The 21,140-nt window shown below is 36.9% G+C and overlaps 2 protein-coding genes across 4 annotated transcripts; one reads left to right on the forward strand and one right to left on the reverse strand.

The window, feature by feature from the left end:
* Nucleotides 1-292: 292 nt before the first annotated feature.
* hspd1 (heat shock 60 protein 1) lies at nt 293-7,691 on the reverse strand. The gene is made up of 11 exons (XM_048193882.1): nt 7,534-7,691; nt 4,936-5,111; nt 4,487-4,822; nt 4,264-4,359; nt 4,075-4,168; nt 3,824-3,992; nt 3,183-3,282; nt 2,775-3,020; nt 2,527-2,701; nt 2,249-2,427; nt 293-1,656 (listed from the first exon to the last, which is right to left on the reverse strand). Exons 2-11 carry the CDS (start codon nt 5,107-5,109, stop codon nt 1,498-1,500), a joined length of 1,728 nt encoding a protein of 575 aa, XP_048049839.1. The 5' UTR covers nt 5,110-5,111; nt 7,534-7,691; the 3' UTR covers nt 293-1,497.
* A 700-nt stretch (nt 7,692-8,391) lies between these two features.
* LOC125270373 (MOB-like protein phocein) lies at nt 8,392-21,137 on the forward strand. Of its 3 annotated transcripts, XM_048193886.1 has the most exons (9): nt 8,392-8,549; nt 9,919-10,077; nt 14,039-14,101; nt 14,814-14,914; nt 15,411-15,453; nt 15,626-15,712; nt 19,328-19,407; nt 20,128-20,239; nt 20,606-21,137. In XM_048193886.1, exons 1-9 carry the CDS (start codon nt 8,547-8,549, stop codon nt 20,735-20,737), a joined length of 780 nt encoding a protein of 259 aa, XP_048049843.1. In that variant the 5' UTR covers nt 8,392-8,546; the 3' UTR covers nt 20,738-21,137. The 3 variants fall into 3 exon arrangements, with proteins under 3 accessions (XP_048049843.1, XP_048049842.1, XP_048049841.1); XM_048193884.1 differs by lacking the exons at nt 8,392-8,549; nt 9,919-10,077 and adding an exon at nt 13,181-13,334; XM_048193885.1 differs by lacking the exons at nt 14,039-14,101; nt 14,814-14,914; nt 15,411-15,453; ... (2 more) ...; nt 20,128-20,239; nt 20,606-21,137 and adding exons at nt 10,183-10,272; nt 10,476-10,667.
* The last annotated feature ends 3 nt before the right edge of the window (nt 21,138-21,140 follow it).

Consider the following 21,140-nt stretch of genomic DNA (forward strand, 5'->3'; position numbering starts at 1 on the left):
GATTTTCATTTTCATCTTCATCTGAAGTCACTAAGGCTGCTGGTGTTTTGAGGGGAGCAGTCTGGAATGCCCACTTTTCACAATTCTTCAATGGATGAAATCAAGCCTGAGTTGTGAGTGGCATTTTACATTGACTTAATGATAAAATGTCAAGTCATTAGTCCTATAATCAAGCCATCACTAAAATAAATGTATAGCTATTTTAAGAGAATTTTCATACATTTTTCAGTATGAAATCTTTCTGAAAAGGAAGTCACTGATTTGCTAGGACATTGACAATCGACAAAATTAATTTCTTTTTGAACACTGAAATTTATTAAATAAAAAATACAGAATTAATGACTATATTGTACAAAACATTGTTGAATGATCATTGTTGCACATTCATAGAGAATGGCTTTAAAAAAAAAACAAACAAACAAGTAATTCTCTTAATGAACAGCAGCTTTTCAAACACGATTCTGTACCACTAGACTCAAAAGTTAGATCTTTAGAATGAATTTCACACTAATTGCATTCAGTATATTGTCGGGCAAACCGCCATTTTAAAACTGCTGTGCAACAAAATCACCCATCCCTCCACTCAACCTTCCAACCAAACTCTATGCTTGACCAGAAGATGTTTAACCCTCAGATTTTAAAAGAATAGTTCACCCACAAATAAAATTCTGTCATCACACAAAAATATTTTGAAAAATATGTTTCTATCTCTCTCTCTCTCTCTCTGGAGTAGAGTATGGTTTTTGACCATTGACAATTATCCAAACGACACGAGTCAAACGACAATAAATAACAGTTTTCATTTTAGGGTGAACAATCTCTTTAGATATTAAACCAGAAACAAAGGAAAACATTAGCACAATTCTTCAAGCTGATATCCAAGTATTTCTATTCATTGGGAAAAACTATAACAAATGTAAGGCAAAACAAGTACATGCTTTGTCAATGTTATATAATCCTCAAATGAGGGTTTTATTTTTATATGAAACAATGAACAGTGTACAAAAAAAAATGAACTGATCAATGAAGTGGATTTTTTTTTTTTTTTAAGATACAACTGGTCAAAGTTTCTACTACTTGCTTGCTCATGAAGGCAGACTTTAACCTTAACATTTGGCTTTTGAAGCCCCTACAGATGGTCTGATTCTGAACCAGCTATATCACACAATACAACAGCATGACAATATGCAATTTGTTAAATGCACTTTCCCATTAGACATTGGTGTGCACAATGTTACAGAACAAAGAACAGACTCATTATCCCTAGTCACATTATCAGGAACTTGTCTTTAAAGAAGTAGGGTAACATCTTCAGCCATGAGTAAAGAGATGAGATCGGACATAGTGGTGGAAGGATGGGAGACTGTAACGTCCATTTCTTTTGCTCCACGTTCAGACCACCATCACTCAGTTTCGGCAGGTTTTTCCAAGTCGAAGGGGAGGGGCAAATCATGTCCCCTGCCCACAACCCTTCCACTAAAGTCAGTGCAGTTCAGTTTAGAATCCCATGCCACCCATTCCGCCCATGCCTCCCATTCCACCCATTCCTCCAGCCGGCATGTCCTTCTCCTCCTTTGGTAGCTCGGTGACAACGGCTTCAGCAGTAGACAGCAGAGATGCAACACCTGCAGCGTCTAGCAATGCGGTCCTCACGACCTGCAGGGGGAGACAAACAAATTTCATTTTAATAAAAGAGCATTGTTTTTGTTAGGGAAGCAGAGATATTACAATTCTGGCAGCTACTAATAAGCCAATAATTATTTTCATGTTGTGGCCAATAACTGTTAAATGGCAAATATTAAAATTCAAAATCATTTTGTTTAAATTAAAAATAACAGTAAAAACTAAACTAAAAATAATCAGTTCAAATGCTACAAATTAATTTAGGCATCACAATGAAATGTAAATAAAAATATATGTATAGGGTGAGTACTTTTGACTTATTAAAAATAACAAAAGTGACATTAAAGATTTTATAAATGTCAAAAAAGATTTTTTTTAAATAAATAGACCAGTTATTTTAAATTGTAATACTGCGGTTTCCACGGTTTTAAATAAATGCAGTCTTGGTCAGCATAAAACATAAAAAAAAAAAAAAAAAACACTTTTGAACAGTAGTGTATATAATGTTGTTCAATATGGTAATTATGATATATTTGTACATGTCCGATATTAATTTAGACGTTATCAGTATAAATCAGTAAATCTATCAGAGCAGTTTTTAAGTTTGTGAACAACACATACACACCTTTGTGGGATCAATAATGCCTTTTTCAACCATGTTGACATATTCTCCAAGCATAGCATCATATCCGATCTCTGGAGCGCTCTGCAAAATCTTTTCCACCACCAGAGAGCCTTCAACTCCTGCATTCTTGGCAATGGTCATTGCAGGAATGCGAAGAGCTCTACGAATAATGTCGATACCTTGAAGAGCAAGAAAAAAAACAAAACGTCAGTTTTCAGAAATTAACACAGTTATTTCATACAGGTTCTGGAGGATGAGATCTACACTTCAGTCCCTACCAATCGTCTGATCAGAATTGGCTGCCTTGATGTTCTCCAGAGCTGGGATGCAGCGGAGCAGGGCGCATCCTCCTCCAGGAACGATTCCCTCCTCCACAGCAGCTCGAGTGGCATTCAGCGCATCGGTGACACGGTCTTTCTTCTCATTCACTTCAACGTCACTTGTTCCACCAACCTAACAAAGAGAATGGTGGTTTTTGATCACAGATAAATGGAAGATAAGTTCATTACACTTCCTGCTTTCATACCTTAATCACAGCCACTCCATCAGAAAGCTTGGCCAGACGCTCGTTGAGTTTCTCCTTCTCGTAGTCACTGTTTGTGCTCTCCAGCTGTTCAGCAATCTCATTCACACGCTTCTCAATGGCTGATGGATCACCACGGCCTTTGAGGAGCATCGTGTCATCCTTGGTCACAATGACCTCGCCGACCCTGCCAAAGTCATGTGCCTGGATATCCTCAATGGCCAGTCCCATAGCCTCGTCACCAAACACCTGAAAACAGTTCAGGAGTGTTAAAAGACTGGGCAATGGCAACTACCTCATGATGTGAAACATGTCACAATACAGTATGTTGATGCATCACATAAGGGAGACACTTTAAATGAGTTCATTAAAATCACGAATACAGATGAAGACAAGAACTTAGGTACATACCGTGCCTCCAGTGGAAACTGCCATATCCTGCAGCTGGTTCTTCCGGTTGTCCCCAAATCCTGGAGCCTTGACAGCCACGACCTGAAGTCCAACCTTCAACCTGTTGGTAAGATTTAGCATTGACCTTTAACCCAGAACCTTTAAATAACAAGCTATTCATAAACATACCTTGTTTCCACTGAAATACTACTACTACAGTAGTTACATTATTATTATACATTTTAAAAATTTTAGTAATATTATTTTAATCATTCAAAAATAATTCTATTTTCTATTAAAAACAAATAATGGTACTAATAATTGTAATAATTAAAAAGACATTTGGAAAACATTTGAGAAGATTTCATATTTATTTATTCAACAACAACAACTTTTGTGAGGGATTATAATAATTATATTGTCAAAGATTCTGAAAACTTTAAACGTGATTCCATAATCATTAATTAAAACAACTGACACTATAACTATATTATTTTTATGAAAAACGATAAATACAATTAATGTGGTATTTTTTGTGAGGGATGGCAATCAACATTTTTTTGAAGTTCAATTTTCATAAAATCTTTTTTCATAATTATCCATTTCACATATTTCTTGTGGACTTGATGTTGTTGTTTGACTAACATGTCTGAGAAACAAACCTGTTGAGGACCAGAGTGCTGAGTGCCTCTCCATCCACATCTTCAGCCACGATGACCAGAGGCTTGCGATGCTGGTTGGCAATTTCCAGAGCTGGTACGATGCTCTGTACGCTGGAGATCTTCTTCTCACTCAGAAGCACGTAAGCATCCTGGAACTCACACTTCTGGCCTGCAAGCAAAGCATAAACACTGTTGTCATTCCAGCCTTAATACTGATACAAACACATGACATTCTAATACGAAACACACACCTTTAGTGGTGTTGATGAAGTAAGGAGAAATGTAGCCACGGTCAAACTTCATGCCCTCAATGATCTCAAGCTCATCATGTAGGGTTTTACCATCCTTTAAACAAGAATAGCAGTTTGAGTCTGAGATATTTTAAGGACCAAACCATCATTTCATCTGTACTAAATACTACTTTCACTGCAGCAGCCTACCTTCACTGTAATAACACCCTTGCGTCCAACTTTCTTCATGGCATTGGAGATGATATTACCAACTTCAATGTCTCCATTGGCAGAAATAGTGGCCACCTGTATCAAAGAAGGATCGATGGAAATCTTGTTTGAGAAGTCGTTTCTCTCAAACATTTACATCACAATAGGAAAGAAAAGAATATTGCAACTCCCATTTCATGTTGAATTTAAGACCACTTTTTACCTGAGCAATTTCCTCTGGTGTTGTGACTGGCTTGGAGAGTTTCTTGAGTTCATTGATGATTTCTTCCACCGCCATCATTACTCCTCTACGGATCTCCACAGGATTGGCACCTTTGCTGATGGTGTCAAATCCCTCCTTGGCAACAGCACGAGCCAGTACCGTGGCGGTTGTAGTGCCGTCTCCAGCCTCCTCGTTAGTGTTGTTGGCCACATCCTGTACCAGCCTGGCCCCGATGTTCTTATACCTATCTTTCAGTTCGATGCTTTTGGCAACTGTGACGCCATCTTTGGTGACTTTGGGGCTTCCCCAGCTCTGCTCAATGATAACGGTGCGACCCTGGGGGAAAGAGTCCAGTCTAGTTGTGTTTCTTCCATTAATGATTACAAACTTGACTTTAGAAGCAGTAACATGTCTGTTGTTCATCTAGAAACTTAGCAAACTTAGCATACCTTTGGTCCCATGGTGACAGCCACAGCATCAGCCAAAAGGTCAACGCCCTGAAGCATGAGGGCCCGGGCATCTGCTCCAAACTTGACGTCCTTGGCATACGCACGAGTCAGGTGTGGGGCCAGAGCCCTGCACACTGGCCTCATTTGTTTCATTACACTGGGTAAACGCAGCATTTCTAAGAGAAAGAGAGCAAAAGCATAACATTTAATGAAAAAAAAAAAAAAAAGGTTTCAGAAACACTCCAATCCTTTAGACTAGTGGTTCTCAACCTTTTTAAAGGGTTAGTTCACCCAAAAATTTTAATTATGTCATTAATTACTTACCCTCATGTCGTTCCACACCCATAAGACCTTCATTCTTCTTCGGAACACAAATTAAGTTATTTTTGAGGCCTGCATTAAAAGCAATGACACTTCATCTCTCAAGATCCATAAAGGTACTAAAACATATTTAAAACAGTTCACATGAGTACAGTGGTTCTACCTTAATATTATAAAGCGACGAGAATATTTTTGTGCGGCAAAAAATAACGACTTTTTAATAGCCACTGCTTCGGAGCTTTGCGAATCGAATCAGTGACACGGAGCGCCAAAGACATGTGATTTCAGCAGTTTAGCTGTTTGATAGGAGAGCCGAGTCACTGATTCGATTCGTGAAGCTCCGAAGCAGTGTTTTGAAATCGGCCCATCACTATATTGTTGAAAAGTCGTTATTTTGGGTTTTTTTGGCACACAAAAAGTATTCTTGTCGTTTTATAATATTAAGGTAGAACTACTGAACTCGCATGAACGGTTTTAAATACATTTTAGTACCTTTCTGGACCTTGAGAGTTACAATGGCATTGCTGTCTATTGACCTCACTGAGCCATCGGATTTAATCAAAATATCTTAATTTGTGTTCCAAAGATGAATGAAGGTCTTACGGGTTGTAGAACGACATGAGGGTGAGTAATGAATGACAATTTTCATTTTTGGGTGAACTAACCCTTTAACAAAAAAGGCACCCCATTGTCCACAACCATTTTCAAGGGCCCCTTTTCCAGTTGCTTGTAATTTATTGGATAAGGATTAATGATAATGATTTTTTAAAATATTTTTACTCAATTTCTACTCAAAATATTTTAGAACTTGGCATAACTTTAAAAAAAGAAAAGAGAAAAAAAAAAGAAAACATATTCTTTCCATTTTCCAATGCACTGGAAATACTGGTTCTTCAAATACACCAAATAAATTAAAATATGAAATGTAGATTTTTAGTTTGTCTTCTTTGTTAGTCACACTTCGAAGTTTGCCTCTGCCCCCTGCTTGAGAACCATTCATTTCAGACAAACAGGTAGCCCCGCCCAAATCTCACGTTATTGGTTGAGGTTAGCAGACAGCCGTTTCTGATTGGCAAATAGTCGCCGACAGAACTCTTTTTTTTCTTTCCTCAATTTACAGAGCCTAGTCACATACTAGCGTGATTTCTCACAACAATTTTAATGATATCTAGTAAGGACTTTAAAAAAAAAAAAAAATTCACTGGAAAGGAAAGGAAAGCATTGAAGGATGGAAGAAAGAAAACAAGAAAGAAAGCAAGAAAGAAATGTCTCGTGTCGAGCTCACATGATAACACCACCAGATGCCAAAAATTAGACTTTGCCCCCGCTGGTCCTTGAATGGATTACACTGCCTGATTCATTCATTCGTACCTATTCTCCGTATACATAATAATGTCCTAAATGTCAAAAAATCCGTAAAATGTTATGATGATCTGGTAATTGTGAAGAAATTATAATAGTTTCATGTTTCTCATGGACAATGTTTCGAAAAAACAGATCAACCATATTAAAAAATAAATAAATAAATCAAAGGCGGAAAAAATGTTAGCAGGGTTAAAAGGTAAACTAAAGTAAAGTGTGTGTTCACGTAAACGTGTCAATCAAAGCCTGTAGATGTAGTGGGTCCCTCATCTACCCCACGTGTGTTCAGGGCGTCCGTCACAAGGTCAAAATCGCTCCGCGTCACGACAGAGACGGAAATGATCCCTTTCATCTCCATGAGTTCACGTTACAAACTTCCCGGGGTATTCCTTTTGTTTTATTAAAAATACCCACTGTAGCCCTGACACCGAATAATTATTCAATTCATAACATGTATAATATTCCTAGGCCTTAACATCACATAATTCGCTATAGTTAGCATGCGAGCTATAACCATCACTATATTTCACTTAAGACTGCGCTTTACTTGTTTTGCTTATAAAACAGTAGTCAAGGCAGCAGAAACACCACTAATGCAGTATAACTGTAAATCAATGTAAATGATATGCGAAACACATTTACTCTAAAGCCAGTTATTCTGATAAGAAGCATCTAAAAAAAATATAAACGTACTAAAATGATTAAATGACAGCTAATTAGACAATAAACATGCATTAAGTTTCCTGCAACTTCAAGAAACAAGCTGACAGTTCTAGCATTACATGATGATGTTACATGTTACGTATCTGCCTGTTTGATAATTTCATCTTTATACCACCAGGCCAGTAAAAAGCGTTATGCAATATAATATGTTCATAGGTTTTATGGAGGAGGATAATGCTATAAGTGACTTACTGCAGAATGGTCTGGAGGTGATTGAAGGGATGCGCGTGTCCGTCAGTTCGGCAGACTGAATGATTCAAGAAAAGGGGCCGCTTTAGAGCTGCTGCAGTTACTCTTTACGCACATGTGTTCTTCATCCGGGTAACCTTCGCGCTGCCCTGACATCTGAATAACACAACACTCTCAATGATACACAGGCGTTATTCTCTTTAAATACATGCGTGCTTTCATTTGCTTTTCGCCTTAATGTCACTGAACATATTTCATTGATACTGAGGGGAAATATAAATATATATATAAAATAAACTAAAATTGGCCATTAAATTGTTATTATGCTCGTTCCGGGGTGTCAAGTTCGAGAAATTTCGCAGATTCGATTGGAGAAAAAAAGACGTCAGAGGTCAGGATTGTGCAACCACACATTTTATTGCGTTTTGCAAATGTTTGGGGATTTGTTAATAGTCTTACGATACATTTCTTTTTTATATGATATAATTATCAGTGTTTTTTATTTTTTATTTTATTTGTTTTATTATTTAGGCACTTTATCATTCATTCAAAACCTTTATTTTGCTTTTTACTATTTCTTTGGTTATTTTACTATTTCTTTTGGTTATTATCCACTTCAGTTTTGATTTTTTTGTCCTCTTTTTAAAATAGATATTATACACATATGATACATTTGAATACTTGTAACAATTCTATGTTCAGAAAACCATACATTCATTAAAATACTGCATTAGTTAAGTAACATGTCAAGCGTTTAAACACTTAATTTCTTAACCAAATGTGCAAAAAAAAAAAAAAAAAAAAAATTAAAAAAATACTGAAATGTCTTAGTGTAAAGTTTAGGCGTTCGAGGAATATTCTAGACTGCAGGACGGGGTCGGTAAGGATTGTCGTTTGGCGCATGCGCAGTGCCCTTCCAGACATTTCTTCTTCACGTGGATCGCAGGAGTGAAGTGATCCAGTGTGACTGTCTTATGCTGCTCAGCCGGACGCTCATTTCATAAAGATCAACTAAAATGGTAAGACGTGTAAGATAATTCATCTAGCTGCGTCATCTGAACGAGTTGTTTCTATAATTATTTGATTTTTGTGACTGAGATAGCGCAATGTTTTATAACCCTCCATCAATTGCAACTGCAAGGTCACGGTTAGTAATGTAGTCATGCTCTGACTTTGTGATATCATGATGTGATGATACATATACATGTAAAGTATGGAAGTTTAAAAATGAGTGGTTTTCTGTGCTCAGAACTGTTGATTAGCCACCCGACTTGTTTAATGAAAGGCTTAGCTTGTGGCTAGTTTATAGACAAGCACAACAAACATCTTATTATTGTATTGTTTAAAAGCTGGTATAGTTATTTTACTACATACTATTTTATATGACATTCTGTAGTATGATAATTTCTGTTCACGCGTATAAAGTACATTTGTTTTGCAGGTATCTGTCACATCTTGTTTATGAAAACTGAACATATTTCCATTATCATTACTAGATAATGTGAATCAGGTTTTCACGCTCATCTAAGCTCCAAGATCATTTCAACCAATAGCATTTCAGCAAGATATGAACTTCCGGGTCATTTTGAATGGAGTGGACACGTGTGATTTGTGATGTACAGTAACTGTGATGCTTTTGTCTTTAGTTAGATTGAGGCATAGAGATGAAGTGTTCTCTTAAGCAGGGTTGACTGTTATTCTTGTGTATTAACACTTGTGATAAACTGCCATATAGCGTAGTAAAGTATGCTTGCACTTCATTGGCTGCCAACCAGACAGTAGCAAAAGTCATTGTGACTTGAATTATAAATTACATTGAAATGTATTATGAGGCCAGGTGACATGCACAGCTGGTTCATTCTAGAATCTTCTACATACAGTTCAGCCTTTGGGGTTATCTTGTTGCCCGTCCTTTTGTCCTTCACTGGGATGGTAAACATTTACAAAACCTCCAAACGTTTCTCCTCCCCTACATGAACCCTCAACATCCCCTGACCTATCCCATCAACCCTCCCTCACACACAACCTTCTCTCAAGGTCACACACACACATCTGTTCTCAGATAACAGCTGCTCATGTCTTTGAAACTGTGTGATACAGGGTGATTGATGCTCGATTATTCTTTTTCCAAGTCGTCTGCTTTAAGTATGTGTCTAATTTAGAAGCCTTGTCTTTGAAAGAAGGTAAAGTGAAGATTTTATTGTAACAGAACTTATAGGAGAGGAAAGTGAAGACTTGTGATTAAAACTATTGGTTTTCGCTTTGCTGGTCTGTAACGCCCCCTGGTGGGTTTTTTTTTTTTTTTTTTTGGAACTCTGCTTTTTTTAGTGTTGCAAAACATGCATTGACTATTTCTGCAGTGCACTAAGCATGCATTTTCCCCCACAGCAGGCTTTCCGGAAATTCCTTCCCATGTTCGACCGTGTGTTGGTGGAGCGGCTTGCTGCAGAGACCGTTTCAAGAGGAGGCATCATGATTCCAGAAAAGTCTCAAGCCAAAGTGCAGCAAGCTACAGTGGTAGCAGTAGGTCCAGGATCCACCAACAAGGTAACCTACTCAAAGTTAATCATGTTTTTTGTTCTGACTGAAGCATCTCTACAGTGTGTGATCTATAGGTTGTGCTTCAGAGTTTAAATGATGTCTGTCTTTCAGGATGGGAAAGTAACACCTGTCTGTGTCAAAGTTGGGGATAAAGTTTTGCTGCCTGAGTACGGAGGAACCAAAGTTGTACTTGAGGATAAGGTTTGAACATTTGTCATGATTAGATCATCAGATGATTGATTTGTTTTTCTTTCTTTATGTATTTCTTACAAACAATGAACATCTATCCATTATTTTGTAGCTCTTGGATTTTTAGTATAGAATAAGACATGTAACTAAATTGTATTATAAAAATAACTTTTATTTTACAATTGCCATTCTTGTAATTTTCCATTCTTTTGTAGGATTACTTCCTTTTCCGGGATGGAGATATTCTTGGCAAATATGTAGAATGAAGTCTGCTTGTTCAACCATCTGCGTCATTCTGGAGTTCATAGAAATAATGGCTGTTCCATGTTTGTTTTCTTCTTTTCTATGCCATTTGATTGTAAATAAGTATGATCATGTTTTGTTAAAATAAAGTGATCTTGATGTTTCGTCTTTGCTTCTTCGTGTAACAGAACAGTTTGGAATTGGTTATGTGAATGGACTGTCTAAACTGTGTGTATTAAGAAGAAAAATATGAATTCCAATGAATTCATAGTCCATATTCATGAACAGTTCGTTTTTGAGTTTGGTCAAATATTAATTATGCTCTTTTAATTCTTAATTTTGTAGAAGTGTATAATGAAATCTGATGGAGTTTGTTATCTGTGGTTATAAAGTAATTAATTAATTATTATTCTAGGGTTTGAAAATAAATGTTTTACTGAACATCTTTTATTTTCCTAATAATTTCCTTTCAATTATGAATATGTGCTGCAGGATGTGATCAGAAGGTATAACTAAAATAATGATTGTACAGTGCCTTCTGAAAGTAATCAGACTCCTAGACTTTTTAATCACCTTATAATTCAAAGTGTTTTTCAACTGACATTACATTTTTCATTAAACATGATTGAACTATTCAAAGAATGGCTTTTACTTATTTGATATGATATAGAATAGGCAGTAGCTGTGAACACGTGTTGATGAATAGATCTAAGAAAAATGGGAGGAAAAAAAGTAGTGTATCCTAGGAAGTTATGTTTACCTAGGCTATAATGTAATTACTTTTAAAAGGAAAACCATCCAAAAAGTAAGAGAAATAAATATGAATGAACCTACAGCTTTTTATTTGTACATGAAGGGCTTTGGGTCATTTAAAAAAATATATATACACTACTCAGCCAAAAAAAAAAAAAAGGATGGTTCAGAGAGCATGAAGAATCATTTTCACACATGAATTGGCACCTCTGAGTCCAGACCTTATCCTCAGTGTAAGTCTTTGGGATGTGCTGGAGTAGACTTTACAGAGTGCTCACCTCTTGCAAAGTCAATACAAGATCTTGACCAAAAAATGATGCACCACTTGATGGAACTAAATGTTGTGATGTTATTTCCATCAAGAGCTGCATAATTTTTTGGTCAAGATCTTGTATTGACGTTGCAAGAGGTGAGCACTCAGGAAGGTCTACTACAGCACATCCCAAAGACTTACACTGAGGTTAAGGTCTGGACTCAGAGGTGCCAATTCATGTGTGAAAATGATTCTTTATGTTCCCTCCTAACAATTCTTTCACAATTTGAGCCTGATGAATCTTGACATTGTCATCCTGGAATATGGCCATGATACATCTTAATACATGGTTGTTTAAGAAATGAAAACCCACACGCTCCATCTTTTAGGGTTAAAAGAACCATTGCCAAACATATAATATGCTAGAAAAATTATGATCCATCTATAGACTCTTAAAGGTGCTAAAGAGGATGTTTTGTTTTATACATTTTTGCAATATTACTTGAAACTGTCTTTACTAACTGATAAAAGACTATTTATTAGGTGCACTGAAAGTAATAATATTAATATACATCATCTGTGCACGAGGTAGGGCCTTAAAAACATCAGCCAATCGTTTACGCGATCATCGCGTAAACGATTGGCCCTCTGGCTTGTCAATCACTGCCATGACGTTCCTTGTAAAAGACGAGCGCGGCTGCACGCTCCAGTAACTTTCCACACTACAGGCGCTGCATGCAATGTTTTTGTCAGGAGACAGGAGTAACAAATGATGTTTTATTAACAAAATTCGGGAGGAGCAACGTTCAAATAATCTGACTAATCATCACGTCATCTCGGCCAGCTGTCAGCAATCAGTAATCAACATATCTACCCAATCAGCACGAGTGAAAACATATATATAAGACACGGTCGACTCACCCATATTCCTCGACAGTTTGACAGCATCCCTCCACCACCCCGTCTCCTCACACCTGCACTGGTTACTTTCCGGAATACTAACCAGAATGGGGGGAGTAATCTGGGTTTGGGCCAAAATACCGAGCTCGGAGCCCTCTCCTCGGACAGCACGCCAAATACGCATACTACTACGCATACTATTTTCTTTCTGATTATTTGTAAGTGTGAACTCGTGAACTGCAGATTATGAGTCTGCGGTGACATAATGAATCCACTAACACGACACAGCGAATGCTGGTGGTAAACATTCGTGTTCCAATACTCGTGTGCGAGTTTTGGGAGGCGTTCCTTTGAAATGAGCTGTGAAGGAGGGGGGTTGTTCTTACGCATGCGCTCATTTCAAAAACTCAGTAACAGTCTTTGGATTCTCAGTCGACAAAAAAATCCTCTCTATCACCTTTAAGTATTTGCCTATTAAAATCTAAACAGCTACTTTTTTTTTTTTTTGGCTGACTCAAAAGCCATATGAGATGCCCCCTGGAGTTTCCACATGGGTCAGTTTAATAAATGGCCTATTGCAATTAAGTCATCTAATTTTTTAAAGACATTTTTTTAAAATCATTGTTAATACAACTGGCTCCAGGTCAGTTAAGACCTGAGAGTATGAGTGCATAATGGCCTTCTCAGCAGCAAAGACTAGAATACTTGAAACCTTTTGAAATAATTACAACTTGTTTTTGAGATGCAATGCAATGACGTGCATTTTGTCCAATATTTGTTGGGGTCACTGTATCTGAGCTCTTCCTGTAGTAGCTCTACTCGTCCATTGGGGGCGCGCTGTCAATCAAACTCTAAATCTGTCGAGATGGTCATGGCGGAGGGCACAGCTGTTCTGAGGAGGAATAGACCAGGCACCAAGGCGAAGGTAAAATGAACAGCGAATAATAATTTAAAGCGTTTTCCAAGCTCGAATCAGTTCGCAAGGTATACTGTAATGTAATAATAACATAAAAAGGATTTGTTCTCCTGGGAGCGGAAGCCGCAGATATGCTAAAGAGCTAAGCTAGCAGTTAACCGAGAAAACTAATGATTCCCAAATGAAGGGCTTTACCTGAATATTCTGTTACATTTTTCTGGTCATGATAGGATTTATTTCCTTTTTGAAAGTAGGTGAATAGGAATCAGAAGGTGTCCGAAATGACATGTTTTCATGATCTAGTTATTTGGCTAACAGCACTCAGCTAACAGCCGTCTGAAAGTGCCCGGATGGAAACAATTGCTGATGTTCATTTACATTAAATTATTGTATTTAAAACATAATTAAGTTAATATACCATTATATAGCCGAGTCATGAAGCTTTCAGCTATTATACACTGCTGCTTTGAGTCACTAATACTTATGAAAATGACATAACCATTGGGGCATTTTGCCACGGGTTTACTATAGATATAAATTATGCTTACAACGTAAGAACTGTAGTAAATTGTCCAAAAGTCCCAAGGGTATATCTATCAAACATGGACTGTCAACAGAAACTACTTATGCAGTCAGTATACAGTTGTATTAATTATTCTAGTGCTGGCCCTATTAACATGTTTTTAAAACCGTAGTTTTGTTTTAATCCTTAGGACTTCTATAACTGGTCTGATGAGTCTTTTGAAGAGATGGACAGCACCCTGGCAGTGCAACAGGTGAGAGCTTTTCTTAAGTGGATCACCAAAGAAGATTTCTGAGAGATTTCTTTTCCATACAGTGACCCCAGGCTGTCCAGCTCCAAAAAAGCACTGTTAAAATTGTCACTATGATTATTGTACGCAGTACAGTAAGTTTACATGAGGAATAGACTAGGGTTATTTGCTGCTACTCCCACTTGAAGCAACATCTCTTTTCTTCTCTGATGACGTGTTTACTGACACGAGGGCGGGACAGCCTGTCACTCACATGAGATTGCAGCAATAGAGGGTATGCATGTGACGTATGCATGTGGCAGAATTGGTTTTAAGCATGAATGTAGTAAAAAACACATCAAAACTGGGAAAGAGGGTTGCGATTGACTGTACAAATAGATTTGACAAAAAATCGGAGGTATATATTTGCCAAAAGCTACAGAAAAGAGAAGCAAATGGATCGCTGCAATTCACAGGAACAGCTATACTCCAGGAACAGAAATGTGGATTTGCATCATTTTGTGTCAATATGTTGAATTTTGGGGTAAAATCATACATTTATATATTGTATTGTTCAATCAATTCACAACAGACAAAATCAAGTTCTGGCCTACATTTTTTTCTTGTTCAAGAGGCCATTCACTCATATACATTACAATAGGGAAGAAAAGATATGCAACTTCAATTTCTTGCTGACTTTAAAATGTAACTGATCATCATTTTTTCCCCTTTCCAGTATATTCAGCAGAACATCCGCTCAGATTGTTCTAACATAGAGAAGATTATGGAGCCCCCAGAGGGACAGGATGAGGGGGTGTGGAAATATGAACATCTCAGGTATATTATTAGTCTGAATGTCAACTCTGACCATTTCATCTTTCATATCGTCTAGTGCCATAATGACTCATCTCAATGTACTTATGTGTATTCCATTTGTTTTGATGACAAAATGAGTCCTGCTTTATATTAAGTGTACTTAACTACTGTGTACGACTATGTCAAAAAAAATTATTCTTTGGTACAACGTACTTATTGTTTTTGTTGTATTGCAAAACATGTTTGCTGCTACTGAGGTGGAAAAGAATACAGCTGTAATTACATGCAGGTATTTTTTTTTTTAAATATAAGTACTACATAAAAACATGTATGTAGGCAGTAAGTGCATTGTATCAAATAAGTAATTTAGATGTTAGTACATAATAGTTAAAGACATTTGACATAAAGTGGGTCCACAAAGTGTTATCATATATTCGTTGTTGCAGTGTCCCTGGGAATTGTGGAAATGTAAATATTATGTGCTTTTTTTTATATATATATATATATATATATATAGACAGTTCTGTTTGGAGCTCAATGGCTTGGCAGTTAAACTGCAGGTAATTATCTTTCTTTCACCTATTACTAACAAACAACTCAAGTAGTCTGTACTATTAATTTAAATTAACGTATGTCCCCTTGTCATACCAGATTGTTTTAGTTGACAACCTTTACAGTTGTCTTAAAATAATATATATTAAGACAATGACGTCTGATGCCTTTGCTCCATAGAATGAGTGTCATCCGGACACATGTACCCAGATGACAGCCACTGAGCAGTGGATCTTTCTGTGTGCTGCCCATAAGACTCCCAAAGAGGTGAGTGTCCTCTAGAGAAATTCTGGAATCGGATACTTAAGGTCAGGAATTAATTACGATTCTGCATATCGATTCCTGTGTGCACTTTTTAATGTGGTTTTAAACCATTAAAGCGCAAAAAGACACTTAAGAGAACTGAATTCGGCACTTGGATGCTGTTTTCTGTGCTGGATTTCTGCACACAGTTTCTGCGTACTAAAAGCCGCCTCTCATATAGTGCACAAGTACTGAATTGAGTTCTCTTTTGCATCTTATTGCGCTTAAACGGATTTTGTCAAAATATTGTCAAAATATCCTCGTAAACATAGTCGGTTATGTCTTAAGTGAACATAAGCAGTTGAGAAAGAAAGTGCATGTGTAACAGTATATTGGATCTATGCGTTGTCTTAAAGCAGTGGTTCCCAACCTTTTGTCCATGAAGCCCCCCGTCCATACATATAATAAACCCTGAGGGACATGCAAATTCACTGCAAAAATGCTTTTGTTACTTAGTATTTAAATATCTAAGATGCTACATAAGATGCACGATGCTACATAAGTAAAATGACATATATTTTTTCTTGTTTTCTGGGAAAAAAAATCAAAATGATGTGAGTTTTTGCTTAAAACAAGCTAAATTATCTGCCAATGGGGTAAGAAAATAATCTTTTTTTCTCTTTGGGACAGTAACAAGAAACAAGATTTCAAACAGAAACAAGATTATTTTTCTTACCCCATTGGCAGATAATTTTGCTTGTTTTACCAGAAAACAAGAAAAAATATCTTATGTCATTTTACTTATCTAGTAAAAGCATCTTGATTGAAGAATTCTTAGATATTTAGACTGGAATCAAGACAAAATACTAAATAAGAAAAGCATTTTTGCAGTGTAGGTTTCCTTGGTTACCTCTGTAAACAAAGCAGCACCAGCACTGCACTTCTATAAACACTACTTTAATAAGCTCATATGGAGGTAAGATTAAAGGTGCCCTTGATTCAAAAATTGAATTTACCTTGGCATAGTTAAATAACAAGAGTTCAGTACATGGAAAAGACATACAGTGAGTCTCAAACCCCATTGTTTCCTCTTTCTTATATAAATCTCATTTGTTTAAACGACCTCCGAAGAACAGGCGAATCTCAACATAACACCGACTGTTACGTAACAGTCGGGGTGTACGTCCCAATATTTGCATATGCCAGCCCATGTTCCCAACATTATAAAAGGCATTAGACAAGGGCAGCCAGTTAACGTCTGAAACTGCACACAGCCGAATCATCTAGGTAAGACTAGGTAAGCAAGAACAACAGCGAAAAATGGCAGATGGAGCAATAATAACTGACATAATCCATGATAGCATGATATTTTTAGTGATATTTGTAAATTGTCTTTCTAAAAGTTTCGTTAGCATGTTGCTAATGTACTGTTAAATGAGGTTAAAGTTACCATCGTTTCTTACTGTATTCACAGAGACAAGAGCCGTCGCTATTTTCATTTTTTAAACACTTGCAGTCTGTATAATTCATAAACACAACTTCATTCTTTATAAATCTCTCCAACAGTGTAGCATTAGCCGTTAGCCACGGAGAACAGCCTCAAATTCACTCAGAATAAAACTTTAACATCCAAATAAATACTTTACTCACATAATTCGAAGCATGCATGCAGCATGCATGACGAACATCTTGTAAAGATCCATTTGAGGGTTATATTAGCTGTGTGAACTTTGTAAATGCGCTGTAATATAGTCGACAGCTGGTGTGGCAGGGAGCACGCGATTTAAGGGGGCGGCGCCGAGTGTAAATCAGTGCATTGTTAATGATGCCCCAAAATAGGCAGTTAAAAAAATTTATTTAAAAAAATCTATGGGGTATTTTGAGCTGAAACTTCACAGACACATTCAGGAGACACCTTAGACTTATATTAAATCTTGTGAAAGAACGTTCTTGGGCACCTTTTAAAAGAAGATGTCATTGAAACTTTTGTGAAGTCAGTTAGTTCCTTCAGAAATGCATTCATATAAGCCCCCACCCCAATTTAATGTGTAGAATTGTCTTCCAATATTCTGAGCATCGCAACAGTGAGCTTGCTCTGCCCGGTACAATATTTTCTCTGCTCTTCTCTTTGCGTCCGTCTTTAGCGAGTCCCATCTCTGGCCTCTGTTAATGTCCACACAAATTACATTTTGGGAAATGATTGCAATGCATTTTGTGTGCAAGTCCGGGACAAAAAAACGCAACTGTCCGGTTCTGATTGATGGTCGAAAGACTGGTGCATCTCTACTACTGGCAACCCTTCACCTTAAGCTCTAATGATGAGAACATGCTCACATGTTAGGGAAAGAAGAGAAGAGAGTGGAAAAATTCTGGATTTTTTTTTAATAAAGTAGTTTGAACCATACACATGCTTTCACTGCGTTATTGTATACACACCAGCCTCTGGTGACTTTTCATTTTTGCTGCAGCTTTGCCACAGCTGGTGTGAACAAGCTTGCGTCTTTTGCGTCATAAAAATGTGATCGGTTTATGTGATCGGCAAGCTGAGAGACCACGTATAGAATCAAAGGAAGTAATTGACAACATTTTTGGATAAGTGGCTGATCATTTGGAGCATTCCTAGAAACTATTCAAAAAGGTTTTTCATATCCATGTTTGACCTCAAAGCATATAAACTCTCTCATGTTTATAAAAAAGACGTTGTAGACCGTGATGTCATATCACGACCGTTACATCCGAATAAATTTCGCACGTTCAAAGTCTAGTGCGACCGCGGCTTTAGGGGGGGCGCAGACCACAGATTGGGAACCACTGTCTTAAAGTGACAGCAGGCTAATAAACCTGTTGCCATCTGTGTCATTACTGTTAATCAAAGAACAAAAGAAAAAGAAATTCACTAGATCCTGAGTGAATAACTTTTGTAACTTTAATAAGGATTTATCTATATTTTAAAAAGTAAACAATGCAGTGTTATTTTTTTATGTTACTATGCTAATTTGCTTATTTGTTCTTATTGTATTACTGACTGTATACTTTAATGTTTGAAATTTATATTAGTCTAGTTTATTAGTTAGTAGTTCTTTAGGCTGCTGATTTTTTTTTCCCCCATGGTTTTCAGCTGCAACAAAATGCTTTGCAAAAAGACAAAATAAATATGTTTGTCTAAATGTTTGACTTAAAAAAAAAATGGATTATTGGAAAATTTGGAATTTGAAAAAAAAGAACCATATTGCAGTCAAAACTGGGAATTGATAAGTGGAATTGGAATCACTAAAATTCAGACGAGACCCAACCCTGTTGTCCTCTGTTTCAAAAATTTATGTTTCCCATGATCTTAAACCTTTTGCTCTAAACTAATTGCTTTTGTTAGAAGTTAGTTTTGTTTGACAAAAATGAATTGTCCATGTATGAATTTCAGGGCTGTAACTAACAATAATTATGTCTTCACTTAATTGGATAAAATGGGCTTTTTTTGCACAGAATGTGATTAATCAATAGACAATTGTTGTTGATAATTTTTTACTATTGATTAGTTGTTGCAGCCCTAATGAATTTCCGACTGAACAGTCTAAACTGGAGAAGCTAAAATATAGATGATTGTGTCTTAAGTTGATTTGTTTTGTTTACTGTGGATCACAGTGCCCTGCCATTGACTACACAAGGCACACCCTCGATGGAGCTGCGTGTCTTCTCAACAGCAACAAGTATTTTCCCAGCCGGTGAGTTATTGAACATCTAATCCATTAAAGCAGGTGTGTTCAGTGTTCCTCCTAGAGATCTATCTTCCTGCAGGGTTTAGTTCCAACACTGTTCGAACATATCGGATAGTTTTTTATTCGATCACAAAAACCTTGATTATTTTGTGCTTAAATCTTCAACCCTGTCATTTTATATGCATCATTTAACCATGGCAGTGATACACATCACTAAATAGGCTTGTTACTACACACATTTCCATAATTAAACAAAACCTTGCAGAGCTCAAACCGTTCAAAAGTTGCAGATTTCCTTATCACTGCATAATGAATTAACAGCTTGCTCCAACTACTAAAAATATATCCAGCTTTATCCACATACATGCAGAACACTAACATAACATGATATACACTGTAAAGCAAATCTCATCTCTTTGTATCGTCATCATATGAAAATTATCCTATCGCTAAACTGCAAAATGTGGACAATTAATAATTGGTATTACCTTCATGAATTTCTGTAAAGCTCCTTTGAAATGATGTGTATTGTGAAAAGAGCTATATACAAATAAAATTGACTAGTTTCAGGTGAGGGTTGAATCTAAACTACCTAGGAAGGAAACTCTCTGAGCAGATTTCAGCATCCCTGCATTACTATGTTAATTTCTATGATTTTCTAGCTGTAAACAAGCCATTGATGTTTTGTTTGTGTAGCCACTGATCCTTTCACTGCTTTCTGTATAGCGTCAGCATTAAGGAATCATCTGTGGCCAAACTGGGCTCTGTTTGCCGTCGCATCTATAGGATCTTCTCCCATGCTTACTTTCACCACCGCCAGATTTTTGACAAGTATGAGGTAAGCAAGATTATATTTTGTTATTATTCATAAGCACATAAACTTTCTAAAACAGAATATTGGCCCTCTTGAAAAACATTCTTTAATCATACAACCGTTTTACCCAATATTTGTGCGCTCTATTTTTAGCAGCAATTGTGAACAGAAATTGTGACACATTAAGAATATTTCCAGTTGGTCACTTAGGAGATTTCTGTCTTGTGCATTTTTGGAGCCATTACTTTAAATTAAAGTGCTATGCATGATGATAGTGCTCATGACAAAGCAACTACTGTTCATGCAAGCAATATTTCCTGCTATGGTCAGTAGGTGGCATCTTCAGACAGTTTCAGACATTTTATCAAGACTATCATCCCTCTCCCACAGAATGAGACTTTCTTGTGTCACCGCTTCACTCGTTTTGTGATGAAGTACAACCTCATGTCTAAGGACAACCTAATTGTGCCCATCCTGGAAGAGGAAGTCCAGAGTGCCACTGCTGGGGAGAGTGATGCCTGAGCCATATCTTGTGCAATTTTCAGCCTCTAGCATCCAGACAGCAAAGGCGTACAACTTTAGTCATTTGTTACTTTTCCACTCACTAATGCTTTGTTTGATCCAAATCTCATCGTTCAGCTGTAACAATCAAAACATAACATCAGCATCTCCTTGTACATATCTCACGCCATCTCCATTGTAAATCCTGCTTAACCAATAAGAATTTCCTTTCTTTTTTTCCCTCTCTCGACTATAAACGAGTCTGGTGATATTCACCCTGTCTTTTCCCTCGTTGTTAAGTTATTACATGGGTGGAGGGCTCTTATCTGGCCCACTTTGTCCTTTTTTTTTTTTTTTTTAAATGAACTAAAATGTATGGTATTTTCATTATGTCAATTGTTAATAAAAGACTTGTACCTAGTCC

This window comes from Megalobrama amblycephala, linkage group LG6 (genome assembly GCF_018812025.1).
Source record: "Megalobrama amblycephala isolate DHTTF-2021 linkage group LG6, ASM1881202v1, whole genome shotgun sequence".
Classification (NCBI taxonomy): domain Eukaryota; kingdom Metazoa; phylum Chordata; class Actinopteri; order Cypriniformes; family Xenocyprididae; genus Megalobrama; species Megalobrama amblycephala.